General features: G+C 46.2%; 2 protein-coding genes across 4 annotated transcripts; both read left to right on the top strand.

Annotated features, from left to right (window-relative positions):
* The first annotated feature begins 150 nt into the window (after positions 1-150).
* Positions 151-3,975, top strand: LOC125102167 (heat shock 70 kDa protein 1-like). 3 transcript variants are annotated; one of them, XM_047732986.1, is made up of 2 exons: positions 151-210; positions 1,744-3,975. In XM_047732986.1, exon 2 carries the CDS (start codon positions 1,757-1,759, stop codon positions 3,680-3,682), a length of 1,926 nt encoding a protein of 641 aa, XP_047588942.1. In that variant the 5' UTR covers positions 151-210; positions 1,744-1,756; the 3' UTR covers positions 3,683-3,975. The 3 variants fall into 3 exon arrangements, with proteins under 3 accessions (XP_047588942.1, XP_047588940.1, XP_047588941.1); XM_047732984.1 differs by lacking the exon at positions 151-210 and adding an exon at positions 230-382; XM_047732985.1 differs by lacking the exon at positions 151-210 and adding an exon at positions 389-482.
* A 2,223-nt stretch (positions 3,976-6,198) lies between these two features.
* Positions 6,199-15,003, top strand: LSM2 (LSM2 homolog, U6 small nuclear RNA and mRNA degradation associated). The gene is made up of 5 exons (XM_047734603.1): positions 6,199-6,467; positions 7,122-7,189; positions 13,996-14,026; positions 14,143-14,202; positions 14,496-15,003. The coding sequence occupies exons 1-5, from the start codon at positions 6,465-6,467 to the stop codon at positions 14,619-14,621; spliced, it is 288 nt and encodes a 95-aa protein (XP_047590559.1). The 5' UTR covers positions 6,199-6,464; the 3' UTR covers positions 14,622-15,003.
* Positions 15,004-15,409: the final 406 nt, after the last annotated feature.

Here is a 15,409-nt window from a genome sequence, read left to right as displayed (position 1 = left end):
GCCTCCAGGCTTCCTGGGACCAATCGGCGTCCCGGGCGCCGCCCCTCCCAGAACTCTCCAGACTCTTCTCGGGCTTGCTAGGGCTGGCACGGGTTCGTGCAGGGTGGGGTCGGTGCGAGGAGGTGGGAGGGGCTTAGAGGGCGGGAGCGGCAGTGTTGACGCTGCCCCCCCAGACGCGTTACAATGGGGTTGGTGCCTCTGACCTCATGGGTTAGTAAGCAATCGGGATGGTAGCACCGGAGTCCGCTCAAAGCTGTAGGGCGGGGCGGGTGGGGGGTGGGGAAACACCAGTTGCGCATTTTGGATGTTGAAGGAGCCCCCACCCTTAGGGGCTCCGCAATCACAACATTATCAAACTGGATCGAAGGCGACGGGATAATAGGTGAGCCTGGTGGGCTCTCACTGAAATGGAATGACAGTGGGCGAGATTAATAGATCCGCGTTTGAGAAAATGCTGGAACGTTCTGTAGTTTTAGTCTAAGGTATGAGGGCATTGACCAATCAGGGCAGGGGAATTCTTTAGCAGGAGCCAAGGTGGGTGGGATTTGTCAAAGCTGCCGGAAAGAGGTGGAGAAGCTGATTGATTAGTCTTCAAATAAGAGCCTTATTGCAGAGGAGGTTGGAGAGAGAGAGTGCTTGTTGGTGCTGTCTTGTCTGAGATGGTTTTTGAGGGTTTGATTGGGTTCCTAGCAGCCATTTTCACCCCACTGGCCCAATATTACTCCCAAGAAATCCCTAATTGAGCGTAAAGGAGCCGTGGAAGGTAACTAAACCAAAGGATGGAGATTCATGTTCTCTGAGGAGACCAAAACATAAAATAATCTTAGTTCAGCAGGAAGACAGGTACGATTGCAGAATAAAACATCACAGATAAAGGAGCAAGGTAGTTGAGTAAGCCCTGTGAAAGTTGAACACAATATATGCTAAGTGCCTCCCACTTGCTTCCACTTCGCTAAGAATACTCTAGTCCAAAAAGCACTCTCTGTAAAAGAAGGGATTAGGAAAAGATACTTGTACACCAAATTTATGGCAGCATTATTCACAATAGCCATGAGGTAGAAGCAGCCTGGGTGTCCAAGGAGGGAATGACTAAATAAGATGTGTTATATACATATAATGAATATTATTCAGCTCTAAGAAGTAAAGAAACTCTGATACATGCTGTAACATGGATGAACTTTGAGGACATCTTTCTTTCTTTCTTTCTTTTTTTTTAAAGATTTTTATTTATTTGACAGATCACAAGTAGGCAGAGAGGCAGGCAGAGAGAGAAGGGGAAGCAGGCTCCCCGCTGAGCAGAGAGCCCATTGCGGGACTCGATCCCAGGACCCTGAGATCATGACCTGAGCTGGAGGCAGAGGCTCAACACACTGAGCCACCCAGGCGCCCCTGAGGACATCTTTCTAAGTGAAATAAGCCAGTCACATAAAAAAAATTATTGTGTAATTCTATTAATATGAAGACCTAGAGTAGTCGAATTGATAGAGATAGAAAGTAGAATAGTAGTTGCCAGGGGCTGGAGGGAGGAGGGGAATGGAGAGTGGCTTAATTGGTATAGAATTTCAGTTTTGCAAGTTAGATTTCTGGAGGGTGGTCAACGATATGAATGAACTTACTGCTGAACAGTATACTTAAAAAAACAGTTAAGATGGTAAATTTCAGATTATGTGTATTTTTCTACAATTGAAAGTAATGAAATAAAAAAGCCTCGTGCCAAAACTTTATTTCATTTTTTCTTCTCAGGCCTCGGAAGACCATGGCTGCTGTTAAGGGAATGGCCATCGGCATCGACCTGGGCACCACCTACTCCTGTGTGGGGGTGTTCCAGCACGGCAAGGTGGAGATCATCGCCAACGACCAGGGCAACCGCACCACCCCCAGCTACGTGGCCTTCACCGACACGGAGCGTCTCATCGGGGATGCGGCCAAGAACCAGGTAGCCATGAATCCCCAGAACACTGTCTTTGATGCCAAACGTCTGATTGGCAGGAAGTTTAATGATCCTGTCGTGCAATCAGATATGAAACTTTGGCCTTTTCAAGTAATCAATGAAGGAGGGAAGCCCAAGGTATTGGTGTCATACAAAGGGGAGAAGAAAGCTTTTTATCCTGAGGAAATCTCTTCTATGGTGCTGACAAAGATGAAGGAGACTGCTGAGGCTTTTTTGGGCCACCCCGTTACCAATGCTGTGATCACTGTACCGGCATATTTCAATGATTCTCAACGCCAGGCTACCAAGGATGCAGGCGTGATTGCGGGTCTCAATGTGCTAAGAATTATCAATGAACCCACAGCTGCTGCCATTGCATATGGCCTAGATAAAGCAGGTCAGGGAGAGCGACATGTCTTGATCTTTGATCTAGGTGGAGGCACTTTTGATGTGTCCATCCTGACCATAGACGATGGAATTTTTGAGGTGAAGGCCACTGCTGGGGACACTCATCTGGGAGGGGAGGACTTTGACAACCGTCTGGTGAGCCACTTCGTGGAGGAGTTCAAGAGGAAGCACAAGAAAGACATCAGCCAGAACAAGCGAGCCGTGAGGCGGCTGCGCACCGCCTGCGAGAGGGCCAAGAGGACCCTGTCGTCCAGCACCCAGGCCAACTTGGAAATTGATTCACTTTATGAAGGCATTGACTTCTACACATCTATCACCAGAGCCCGGTTTGAAGAGTTGTGTGCAGACCTGTTTAGAGGCACTCTGGAACCTGTGGAGAAGGCCCTTCGGGATGCCAAGATGGATAAGGCAAAGATCCATGACATTGTGTTAGTGGGGGGCTCCACTCGTATCCCTAAGGTTCAGAGGCTGCTGCAGGACTACTTTAATGGTCGTGATCTCAACAAAAGCATCAACCCCGACGAGGCCGTGGCCTATGGGGCGGCGGTGCAGGCGGCCATCCTCATGGGGGACAAGTCTGAAAAGGTACAGGATCTGCTTTTGTTGGATGTTGCTCCCTTGTCTCTAGGGCTGGAAACAGCTGGGGGTGTCATGACGGTCCTGATCAAGCGCAATTCCACCATCCCCACCAAGCAGACACAGATCTTCACCACCTACTCAGACAACCAGCCCGGCGTGCTGATCCAGGTGTACGAGGGCGAGAGGGCCATGACCCGAGACAACAACCTCCTGGGGCGCTTTGACCTGACTGGAATCCCTCCTGCACCCAGGGGAGTGCCTCAGATTGAGGTGACCTTTGACATCGATGCCAATGGCATTCTCAATGTAACAGCCATGGACAAGAGCACAGGCAAGGCCAATAAGATCACCATCACCAACGACAAGGGCCGCCTGAGCAAGGAGGAGATCGAGCGCATGGTTCTGGATGCTGAGAAGTATAAAGCTGAAGATGAGGTCCAGAGAGAGAAAATCTCTGCAAAAAATGCTTTAGAATCTTATGCTTTTAACATGAAGAGTGCTGTGAGTGATGAAGGCTTGAAGGGCAAGATTAGTGAGTCTGATAAAAAGAAAATACTGGAAAAATGCAATGAGGTCCTTTCATGGCTGGAGGCCAATCAACTGGCTGAGAAAGAGGAGTTTGATCATAAGAGAAAGGAATTAGAGCAGGTGTGTAACCCAATCATCACAAAACTCTACCAGGGAGGATGTACTGGGCCTTCCTGTGGGACGGGGTATACTCCTGGAAGGGCCGCCACAGGCCCCACCATTGAAGAAGTAGATTAATCTTATCTGGAGTTGGAGGGTTCTAGGGTGCCTCTAAGGTGAATTTTCTTCCCCTCATCTTCAAACGTTGTTATGATTATTGAATTGAGTGTCCTGAACCTAAGTTACCATCCTTTCGGATTCTGACAAATCTTTTTTATACCATCTTTTCACAATCCATGTTTCTGACTTTTAGGAAAACTAGGCCCCTCTGAACCATTTGATGAATTCGAATGTCTGTTATTTATTTCTGACCTCCCCAACTTTCTTCTTCCTATGTGGATGGTTAAATGTCACTCAGTAAACTTGTTCCTAAAACAAATTTTTTCTGGTATCTTTATTGATTTATTATTTTTTAAGTTTATTTTTATTTATTTTTAAAGACTTATTTTAGAGAGAGAGAGCACATACACGCATGTGAGCACACATGAGAACGCTGAGGGGAGGAATAGAGAGAGAGGGAGAGAGAAACCCTAACGGACTCCACACTGAGCTCAGACCCCAATGTGGAACTCGATCCCACCACCCTGAGATCATGACCTGAGCCAAAACCAAGAATCAGACCCCAGTTGACTGAGCCACCCAGGAGCCCCTGGTTTTTTTAAATTTATTTAAGTCATATCTACACCCAATGTGGGGCTCAAACTTATGACCCTGAGATGAAGAGTCATATGCTCTTCTGACTGAGCAAGCCGGGCACCCCTTTTCTGGTATCTTTAGACTGTGAGTGTACCTTAAAAAGTAAGGTAAAGATTTCATGAAGAGCATGAGTGTGGTCCCATTGTGAAATCATTGTGAATGATTAATTAAACTGGCTAGGGGAAAGTGTTTGAATTTTCGTGAGCTAATTGTTTCCAGCAGGAAAATGACTCTTAATCATCACGCACCTTTAGCTCCAGCTGGAGCAGTTGCTCACTATAGTTTCTGCTTATAGTCAGTGAAAGACTGGTTTAGGTGCTTAGGGTTCAGCTGAGGGAACAAACTTGTTTGATGTTCTCCTTATGACATTTAAAGGTGAGGTCTAGGACATCCAGCATCTGTGTACTCATAGAGTCTATTATTACATCCTTTACATGCAGAAAACATTTTTAAAACAAACTGCTGACAAATGGGTACTTTTCTGGGAGATGAGAAATGGAGAATTTAGTAGTCTTATTCCTTGAAAAAAATATTTTCACCTATTGTGTCATAATATCATATATTTATAAAACCCTTAGGGGCATGAGTGTATAAGTCTGTGTAACTGTACACTTGCGTCCTTTAGTGTTTGAGGGAACATATTTAGAAGTCAAATATTAGAATAGGAATTTCTACCCCTGAGCAAGTTTTTGTTTGGTTTTACTCAGTCCTTTACAGGGTGTAAGGAGGGTGTGAGAAACATGGACTTTTATTTTTTTATTTTTATTTATTTATTTTTTAAAGATTTTATTTATTTTATTTGACAGACGGAGATCACAAGTAGGCAGAGAGGCAGGCAGAGAGAGAGGAAGGGAAGCAGGCTCCCTGCTGAGCAGAGAGCCCGATGCGGGGCTCCATCCCAGGACCCCAGGATCATGACCTGAGCCAAAGGCAGAGGCTCAACCCACTGAGCCACCCAGGCACCCCAGAAACATGGACTTTTAAAGGGTGTAAGAAACATGGACTGAGATTGGGTCCTTGGGAGAAATATGATTATTGGGAACCTTTTTAAATTTTATGTTAGTCACCAAACAGTACATCATTAGGTTTTTTTTTTTTTAATATTTTATTTATTTATTTGACAGACAGAGATCACAAGTAGGCAGAGAGGCAGGCAGAGAGAGAGGAGGAAGCAGGCTCCCTGCTGAGCAGAGAGCCCGATGCGGGGCTTGATCCCAGAACCCTAGGATCATGACCTGAGCCGAAGGCAGAGGCTTTAACCCACTGAGCCACCCAGGCGCCCCACATCATTAGTTTTTGATGTAGTGTTCCATGCTTGTTTGCGTAAAACACCCAGTGCTTGGTGCAATCCGTACCCACCTTAATACTCATCACCAGGCTCACCCATACCCCCATTCCCCTCCCTCCTAAAACCCTCTGTTTCTATTGGGAACCTTTGATAAAATCAAGATCAGTGCTCAGGCTCCTGATCTCAGGGACTTTGCAACATTTTATTTTTTTTAAGTTTATCTATTTATTTGACAGAGATCACAAGTAGGCAGAGGCAGGCAGAGAAAGAGGGGGAAGCAGGCTCCCTGCTGACAGGGAGCCCGATGCAGGGCTTGATCCCAGGACCCTGAGATGCATCGTGACTTGAGCTGAAGGCAGAGGGTTAACACACAGCCACCCAGGCGCCCCAACATTTTATTTTTTAAACTTTTTATCGAAGTGTAACGGATATAGAAAAGTGCATAAATCAGGAGTTTTCCCAAGTTCCTCGACAGTTTTCAATAGAGTGTCTGGAGGGTGTTAGCACCGTAGGCAGCACCATAAGGGAAAAAAACCCCAGAGTGGCCATGAACCTCTTGAAAACTGGGCTAACAGCTGGCGTTCGCGCCTGCGTGGTGGAAGCCCGCCACTCCGGGAGGAAGTGGGAAGGCAGGAAGGCCCGCCCCTTTCCTGGCTTCAGCGCCCCTGCGGCTCTCCACAGCCCGCTCTCCCAGGGCCGCGAGTGGGCAGTGCGCTCCTGTCATTACTCAGAGCTCCCCCGGCTCTTCTCGCTACGCCTGCGCGATTCTGTGCGGCCCCACGCGCGGGCTTGCATCCCGGTTGCCGCCCGGCCCCAGCCCCGTGGTTCCCGGCCCTCGCTTTCCGGGTCCGGCCGGCAGCCCGCGGCTTGAGCACCATGGTAGGTACCGTGACGTCACAAGGGGGCGCCCTGGGGGAGAGCAGGCGGGCGGAAGGTTGAGGAGCCGGGAGGGGGTCGAGGCTTTGACCCTCGGAGCCGGAGTTGGGCCCTTGGGTTTGCTCTTTATTCTTATTAGTTCCTGCGCCTTGCATTCTGTGGGGGGGACACACCTGGGAGCTCATTGGATTTTTTTTTACCCTTATGCGGGAACAAAACAAAAGAAACGCGCGGAAGAGTTGGGGACAGGAGGGGAGGGGAAAGCTTGACCTCGAGTATTTCTATGACGGAGGCCAGGCTTTGGGAGGGTGAGAATGGGACACTTTCTACAGTTGTGCCCACTGGGGGTTAGGGGGTGGAGAGGAGCCCAGGAAAGGTGGTTGATTGAGAGCCCGACCCGGAGAGCGAGAGGGGTGCAGGGCAGAGCATCTCTCTGGAGCTTTAAGTCAGGGGCTCAGTGAAGTGTATTTGGGCTCCAGCCGGAGTATTGTGTTCCGGGGGCCCACAGAGTATTTTTTCCTGTGAAGTTTTCAGAACTGCCAGAGATGTGGCCGGCATCCCAATGTCAGTACTGGAAATACTACCAGAGGGAGGGGCACTCCTTCCTACCCTGTGTGTAACTTCCCAGGTGATGGTTTTCCCTCTCTCGCCCAATAGCTCTTCTATTCCTTTTTCAAGTCCCTGGTGGGCAAGGATGTGGTCGTGGAACTCAAGAATGACCTGAGGTAGGCACATGTTCCCGCAAGTCCGTAGGGGGTGGGTATATGCGGGGCTCTGGAACCTCTTTGACAAGTATTATTTGAGGGCTGGACAAAATGGGAGAGATAGAAAAGAAATAAATGACCTGTGCCGTTTGGTTAAAGTACTAGAGAGCCATCAGAGGGCAGAGGCATCGCTAAATTTATGTTTTTACGAAAGGAACATAGTTTTGTTTTTTTGATTAAATTGTTTACTCAATTATGGAAATGTAGGAATCAGTTCCACATGTAAAGGTGTATTACAGGGGCGTTTGTAATTTTATTTGCAGTAGCCAAAAATTGGAAACAAATAGCCATCTACAGGGAATGCGTTAAGTTGTGGCACTTCGTAATATACAGCTGTCACAGAGGAATAGATGTATTGATATGAAGAGCTGTTGCAGAATGGTAGATGTGGCACAACTTCCATTTTGTTAAAGAGAACGTAAAGGATAAACCGAAGACCAGTGCAGTCCCTTATGTCTGCTTTTACAGCCTCTACCCCCTTGTGTCATTAGCTCCTAATTAGCAACCAGGACATGGAGTAAATGCTGTATCCTTGGAGACACTTTTTTCCTGGTCCTTCTAGCCAAAGTAGTATCTTTTATATAGTCTATTTTCTTCCTAGTAGGTGCTTCTGAAATTGTGATTTCCTAAAAGTATGTTTAGTATTTACAGCCTGTCCTTCCTACAGGGCCAGGACCATGTTTAAGCTCACCTTTGTGTACCTGATTTCTGCAATCAGGCCTAGTATATCATAGGTGCTTAATAAGTGTGTGGTGAAAGAAGGAAAAATAGCTAACATTTGAGAACATCCTATCAACTAAGCACTATTCTGAATACTTTACATTTATTAACATTAATTCTTTTAACAACTCTATAGCACACATACTATTGTTGTTATCTTACACATGAGGAAACTGAAGCATAGACAGGTTAACTGCTCAAGTCTACACAACTAGTAAATGAACTAGTCCAGTTCTGTCTGGCTTGCACACGTTTGCACTCTATTTATTTATTTTAAAATATTTTGTTTATTTATTTGACAGACAGAGATCACAAGTAGGCAGAGAGAGGGGGAAGCAGGCTCCCTGCTGAGCAGAGAGCTGGTTGTGGGGCTCCATCCGAGGACCCTGGGATCAGGCCCCTGGGATCGTGACCCAAGCCGAAGGCAAACGGTTTAACCCCCTGAGCCATGCAGGTGCCCCACATTTGCACTCTTTTAAATTAAAAACGATTGGTTAGAGAAGGACAAATACCATATGATTTCACTCATATGTGGAATTTAAGAAAACAGATGAACATGGAAAAGAGAGAGACAAACCAGAAAACTTTTTTTTCCTTAAGATTTTATTTATTTATTTATTTGACACACAGAGAGAGGGAGAGAGCACAAGCAGGGGGAGTGGCAGACAGAGGGAGAAGCAGGCTTCCCTGCTGAGTGGGGCTTGATCCCAGGACTCTGGGATCATGACCTCAGCCAAAGGCAGACACTTAACCAACTGAGCCACCCAGGTGCCCCCAGAAAACAGACTCTCTCTTTTTTTTTTTTTTAAAGATTTTATTTATTTATTTGACAGAGATCACAAGTAGGCAGAGAGGCAGGCAGAGAGAGAGGAGGAAGCAGGCTCCCCGCCAAGCAGAGAGCCTGATGTGGGGCTCCATCCCAGGACCCTGGGATCATGACCTGAGCCTAAGGCAGAGGCTTTAACCCACTGAGCCACCCAGGCGCCCCCAGAAAACAGACTCTTAACTATAGCGAACAAACAGGATTGTTGGAGGGGAGGTGAGTGGGGACATGGATTTGGTGGGTATTGAGGCTGGCATTTGCTGTGATGAACCTTGGGTGCTCTATGTAAGTGATGAGTCACTAAATTCTACACCTGAAGCTAACATTACACTGTATGTTAACTAACTGGAATTTTAATAGAAATTTGAAAAAACAAATAAATAAAAATGGGATCATATTCTTTTTTTTTTTTTTATTTTTTATTTATTTTTTTTTTTTAAGATTTTTATTTATTTATTTGACAGAGAGAGATCACAAGCAGGCAGAGAGGCAGGCAGAGAGACAGGAGGAAGCAGGCTCCCTGCTGAGCAGAGAGCCCGATGCGGGACTCGATCCCAGGACTCCGAGATCATGACCTGAGCCGAAGGCAGCGGCTTAACCCACTGAGCCACCCAGGCGCCCTTTTTTTTTTTTTTTAAAGATTTTATTTATTTATTTGACAGAGAGAGAGAGATCACAAGCAGGCAGAGAGGCAGGCAGAGAGAGGGGAGGAAGCAGGCTCCCCGCAGAGCAGAGAGCCCGATGCAGGGCTCGATCCCAGGACCCCGAGATCACGACCCGAGCCAAAGGCAGCGGCCCAACCACTGAGCCACCCAGGCACCCCTGGGATCATATTCTTTATGCAACTGTGAAACTTGCTTTTTGTTTAGCAGTATGTTGTGGATATTTTCCATGTCAATAAAGTTGATCTTTAACATTCTTAATGTCTATATGGCATTTTTTTTAAAAAGATTTTTTATTTTATTATTTATTTGACAGAGATCACAAGTGGGCAGAGAGGCAGGCAGAGAGAGAGGAAGGGAAGCAGGCTTGCTATCGAGCAGAGAGCCTGATGCAGGGCTCGATCCCAGGACCTTGGGATCATGACCTGAGCCAAAGGCAGAGGCTTTAACCCACTGAGCCACCCAGGCGCCCTTATATGGCATTTTTATTAGCTGGTGGGAACTAATTTAATCGAGACTTTGCTGTTGGACATTTAGGCTGTTTCTTGCTTTTACAAATGATGCTGCCCTGAACATCATTATGTGTGCAACTTTGTACACATCTTTTTCTTTAGAAGAAAAATCCTTTAAAAAACTTTCCTTTAAATTAAGTATATATTTAAAGTATTATTACCTGATGCTCTTTTAGAAAATTCTGTTTATTTAATTTTCTCAATTTTTAATTTAAATTCCAGTTAACATAAAGGGTAATATTTTCAGGTGTAGAATTTAGTGTTATCACTTATATTCAACACCCAGTGCTCATCACAAGTGACCTCCTTAATACCTAACTTTTTTTTAAAAGATTTTATTGTATTTTATTTTTTCTTTTTTTAAGATTTTATTTATTTATTTGACAGATAGATCACAAGTAGGCAGAGAGGCAGGCAGAGAGAGAGGGGGGAAGCAGGCTCCCCGCTGAGCAGAGAGCCCGATGTGGGACTCGATCCCAGGACCCTGGGATCATGACCTAAGCTGAAGGCAGAGGCTTTAACCCACTGAACCACCCAGGCGCCCCTAAAGATTTTATTTTTAAATAATCTCTGCACTCAAGATGGGGCTTAAACTCACAACCCCAAGGTCAAGAGTCACATGTTTAAACAGACTGAGCCAGCCAGGGTTCTCACCTTTAGAAACTTTGAATCAGTGTATTCCCACCTGCCCCCAACAATATCTTCCATGTTTCTTTTTGAGATAATTTCTCAGTGTGGGAAACATTGACACAGTATTGATGGCGTATAGATTGGGGCCATATGGAGAGACAGGTATGGAAGGCAGAACCAGCTAGGCAATTCTATGAGAGGATTTGTTTTTGGTTTCCTCTTTTCTTCTTTCTGGGTCTTCCATATGGCAAGAATGACTCACATTATAGCCCCATGTCCTAAAGCAGGGATTTAAAAGATTTGAAGATAGTCCATTGGTATGGGAGAAGGGTTCTTTTCTCTCATGCTTGTTTTCAGACCATTGTGCCAGATATTAAGAGACTGAATGAAATGACACCACCTATGCAGTTTCGGAAGTGACTTCACCGCTGCAGAAGGTGATAGGTGTTGTCAAAGTCTTTCCAGCAGTCAGGGATGTGGGGAAACCATCACGGAGAAGTATGTTTCTCAGGCAGCGGATTTTTTTTTTTTTTTTTAAAGATTTTATTTATTTATTTGACAGAGAGAAATCACAAGTAAGCAGAGAGGCAGGCAGAGAGAGAGGAGGAAGCAGGCTCCCTGCTGAGCAGAAAGCCCGATGTGGGGCTCTAACCCAGGACCTGGGATCATAACCTGAGCCGAAGGCAGCGGCCCAACCCACTGAGCCACCCAGGCGCCCCTCAGGCAGCGGATTTTAAAGACTTAAAATTTAACAAAAATTGGGGCCCAACAGAGAACTGCCAGCTTTGATTTTGGCAAGAGAAAGACTTTTTTTTAAAAAGATTTATTTATTTTAGAGAGGGAGAGAGTCAGTCTTTTTTAAGAGGGGAGAGAGGCAGAAGGAGGAGGAGGGAGAAAAGCAGGTTCCATGCTCTGTGCGAGCCCCATGTGGGGCTCCATCTCAACCCTGAGATCATGAACTGAGCCAAAATCAAGAAATTAAGAGTCCTGGGGCGCCTGGGTGGCTCAGTGGGGTAGGCCTCTGCCTTTGGCATGGGTCATGATCTCAGGGTTCTGGGATTGAGCCCCACATCAGGCTCTCTGCTCAGCGGGGAGCCTGCTTCCCCTCTCTCTCTGTCTGCCTCTCTACCTACTTATGATGTCTCTCTCTCTGTCAAATAAATAAATAAAAACTTAAAAAAAAAAAAAAAGGAAAGAAATTAAGAGTCCAGTACTTAATCAGCTGAGCAACCCAGGCGCCCCAGGGAGAGAGAGCTTTAAGCAGACTGAGCATGGAGTCTGATGCAGGATTCGATCTTATGACCCTGAGATCATGACCTGAAGACCTGAAAGTGGCCAAAATCAAGAGTCCCAATGCTTTTTTTCCCCCTTTTCTTTACAATTCTTTTTTTAAAGATTTTATTTATGTGAGAGAGAGAGACAGAGCATGAACAGGGTGGGGAGGGGGAGGAGGCAGAGGGAGAGGAAGAAGCCAACTCCCCACTGAATAGGGAGCCTGACGCAGGGCTCGATCCCAGGACCCCCAGATCACAATCCGAGCTGAAGACAGACTCCTAGCCAACTGAAACACCCAGATGCCCCCAAGAGTCCGACACTTAAGCAACTGCACATTACAGTCATTTCGTTAAAGTTTTTAAAAAATTTTTAAAAGATTTTATTTATTTATTTGACAGAGATCACAGGCAGGCAGAGAGAGAGATAGGAGTAAGCAGACTCCCCACTGAGCAGAGAACCCAGAACACCGGGATCATGACCTGAGCCAAAGGCAGAGACTTTAACCCACTGAGCCACCCAGACACCCCAGGTTTTTTAATTTTTTATGATTTCATTTGTGAGAGAGAGAGAGCACAAGAAGGGGGAGCAGCAGGCAGAGGGAGAAGTAGGCTCCCCGCCGAGCAAGGAGACCAATATAGGGACTTGATCTCAGGACTCTGGGATCATGACCTGAGCCAAAGATAGGCACTTAACTGACTGAGCCACCCAGGCAGCCTGAAAGTTTTTTTAATAACAAAAAAATAGCAAGGGCAATTAAAGAATTATTCTTAGGGAGGAAAATATTGACAACCTTTAGCATACTACATACGCACCCAACAAACGCTATCCTAACCCGTGTTTCTTTGTCTCAGACTTAAGAAACCTTTGAGCACACATCAGTGTTTGAGAACCACTGTTCTAAGGAACATAGAATCTGGTGATGACATGCAGGGTAGTTAGGATAAAGGCGGCAAGGATGGAGGCTGGCCTAGACTGAGGTGTAATAAGACCTTGGTTTGTAGAAGTCAAACTAGAAAGAGAATTTTAGAGATGTTAGGAAAATGTCCAAATGATGGGGACATGGTTCATGGAGGATGGTGAAGTACAACTCAGAATTTGAGGTTGTGAGACTGTTGAGGCCACTCACAGAAAGTAAAGAAGTTGGGAGAGAGGTAGCATGACTGATAGCATTCCTCATTCACATTTCAGAGGGCCCAAGGATTGAGAAAAGGAGGGGACATCTTGTGCCTGCATCACCAAGAACAATGTTAAGCTACTTTGTCTACTTTACATATGGGGTTCCAACAGATGTTTGAGAATAGCTGCTGGTTTGGGGTATCAGACAGATGTGGCCTCAAGTCCCTGTTTCTTCTACACTTGTGCACATTACACAATCTCTGAGTCCCTGTTTGGTAAGAGCTACCTTGTGAGGTATCCGTAAAGACTGCAAGTACTATGTGGAACACAGGCCTAGTTTGTAACAGTTATTTAATACTAGCTGCTAAGAGTACCTTGGCTTGGGTGCCTGGGTGGCTCAGTGGGTTAAGCCGCTGCCTTCAGTTCAGGTCGTGATCTCAGGGTCCTGGGATCGAGTCCCACATCGGGCTCTCTGCTCAGCAGGGAGTCTGCTTCCCTCTCTCTGCCTGCCTCTCTCTCTACTTGTGATCTCTCTCTGTAAAATAAATAAATAAAATCTTTAAAAAAAAAAAAAGAGTGCCTTGGCTTTAGGAGATGTGAGGTCTAAAATATACACTGCAATAAAAGCATTGTCTTTCTTTTTTTTTAAATTTTTTTTTATTTTTTTTTTAAAGATTTTATTTATTTATTTGACAGAGAGAAATCACAAGTAGGCAGAGAAGCAGGCAGAGAGAGAGAGAGGAGGAAGCAGGCTCCCTGCTGAGCAGAAAGCCCGATGTGGGGCTCGAACCCAGGACCTGGGATCATGACCTGAGCCGAAGGCAGCGGCTTAACCCACTGAGCCACTCAGGCGCCCCAAGCATTGTCTTTCTTGATCCTGGGCTTAGGAATGCCCCCTTTCTGGTTCTCTCTTTTCTGCCTTCCTCAAACCTTGACTTCCCCCAGCATGTTCTTATCCATGGTCTGAAATTGTCTCATGGTTGATTTTGGTGTAAACTGATTGGGTTCTTTCGTCTTCTCCCCCAACAGCATCTGTGGAACCCTCCATTCTGTGGACCAGGTGAGATATGTAGGAGCCTAGAATGGGGTCTTGGGGAAGGAGAAGGGAGAGTTTCAGGGCTGGGTGCTTGCATCTTGTCTCTAGAGCTAATGATGGTGTTTGTCTTCTTTTCTTAGTATCTCAACATCAAACTAACTGACATCAGTGTTACAGACCCTGAGAAGTACCCTCACATGGTGAGTTGGTGATGGTGAAGAGGAAACAAAAGCAGGAAGTTCCTGGGTGGATAGCTGGCATTCCTTTTTTTTTTTTTTGAAGATTTTATCTTATTTCTGTTTATTTGAGAGAGTGCATGAGTTAGGGTGGGGGGCACGGGGGACAGGTAGATGAGACGCCACCCAGTGAAGCACCCTGAGATCACTACCTGAGCCAAAATCAAGAGTCAGATGCCAAACCGACTAAGCCACCCAGGTGCCCCAGATAGCAGACACTTTTAAGGGTGTTTTCTTGTTTATCTGTCTGGGTCTAGTTATCAGTGAAGAACTGCTTCATCCGGGGCTCAGTGGTCCGCTATGTGCAGTTGCCGGCAGATGAGGTGGACACACAGTTGCTACAGGACGCAGCAAGGAAGGAGGCCCTGCAGCAGAAACAGTGACGGTTCCTCCCTGTCCCTCTTCTGTTGGTGACCTTTCACCTCAAGTTGCAGCCCAGGACCCCTCTCCCATATTTGAAGGCTTTTTGTCTTTTTTTTTTTTTTTTGTCTTTTTTGAATATTGGAGACTTTTTTTTTTTTTCTCCTTCAAGGGATGAGTGGATGAGAATAATAATAGTGGGGAGCAGCTCTCCTCTGTTGAGGAGGGGAGGATAAGTAGGCTGGGGAACTGCAGACCTGCCTTGTCCTCAGCACCTGCCTTTCTCACTCCTTCCCTGGATATGGTGGGAGAATCTCCTAGATCTCTCCAGGACAGCATGTGATTCATTTTGGGGATGGAAGGAATCTGTCCCGCATCGGGAATAAACTTATGATGCACATTCGAGTTCTGGTTCTGTGTGTGTTTTGGGAAGGAGTCTGGAGGGTGGGAAAGGGATGTTGAAGTCATCCAAGCCTGCTGCTCTATTATCCCAGCCAAGAATCCAGCCCAACTTCCCAGCATTATCTGCCACTCTTCTCCCTGGTGTAAACTATGTAGTACCTCACCTGGGCTACAGCATGTTTCTTGAACATGCCCCTACCTGTATGGCTTGCCCACGGTGGTCTGCTTGTACTGTACCCACAAGGAGTACCTGTTGCCTTTCCATGTCTGTCCTGTGAACTTGACAGTTAATGTTATGAGACACCAAAATGCACCCCATGCTGCCGGACTGCCTCCTCAACCCAGCCAAACCACTTCACGCTTTCGAAATATAGCGGATTAATACGAGTGACATTTTTCATCGTGGAGA

Source organism: Lutra lutra, chromosome 6, assembly GCF_902655055.1.
Source record: "Lutra lutra chromosome 6, mLutLut1.2, whole genome shotgun sequence".
NCBI lineage: Eukaryota > Metazoa > Chordata > Mammalia > Carnivora > Mustelidae > Lutra > Lutra lutra.
This window is presented reverse-complemented; position numbering and strand designations above follow the sequence as displayed.

Coding starts and splice junctions, on each gene's coding strand:
- LOC125102167 (XM_047732986.1), top strand. CDS start 1,757: ATGGCTGCTGTTAAGGGAATGGCCATCGGCATCGACCTGGGCACCACC.
- LSM2 (XM_047734603.1), top strand. Junction 7,190..13,995: donor GAACTCAAGAATGACCTGAG/GTAGGCACATGT, acceptor CTCCCCCAACAG/CATCTGTGGAACCCTCCATT. Junction 14,027..14,142: donor CCCTCCATTCTGTGGACCAG/GTGAGATATGTA, acceptor TTCTTTTCTTAG/TATCTCAACATCAAACTAAC.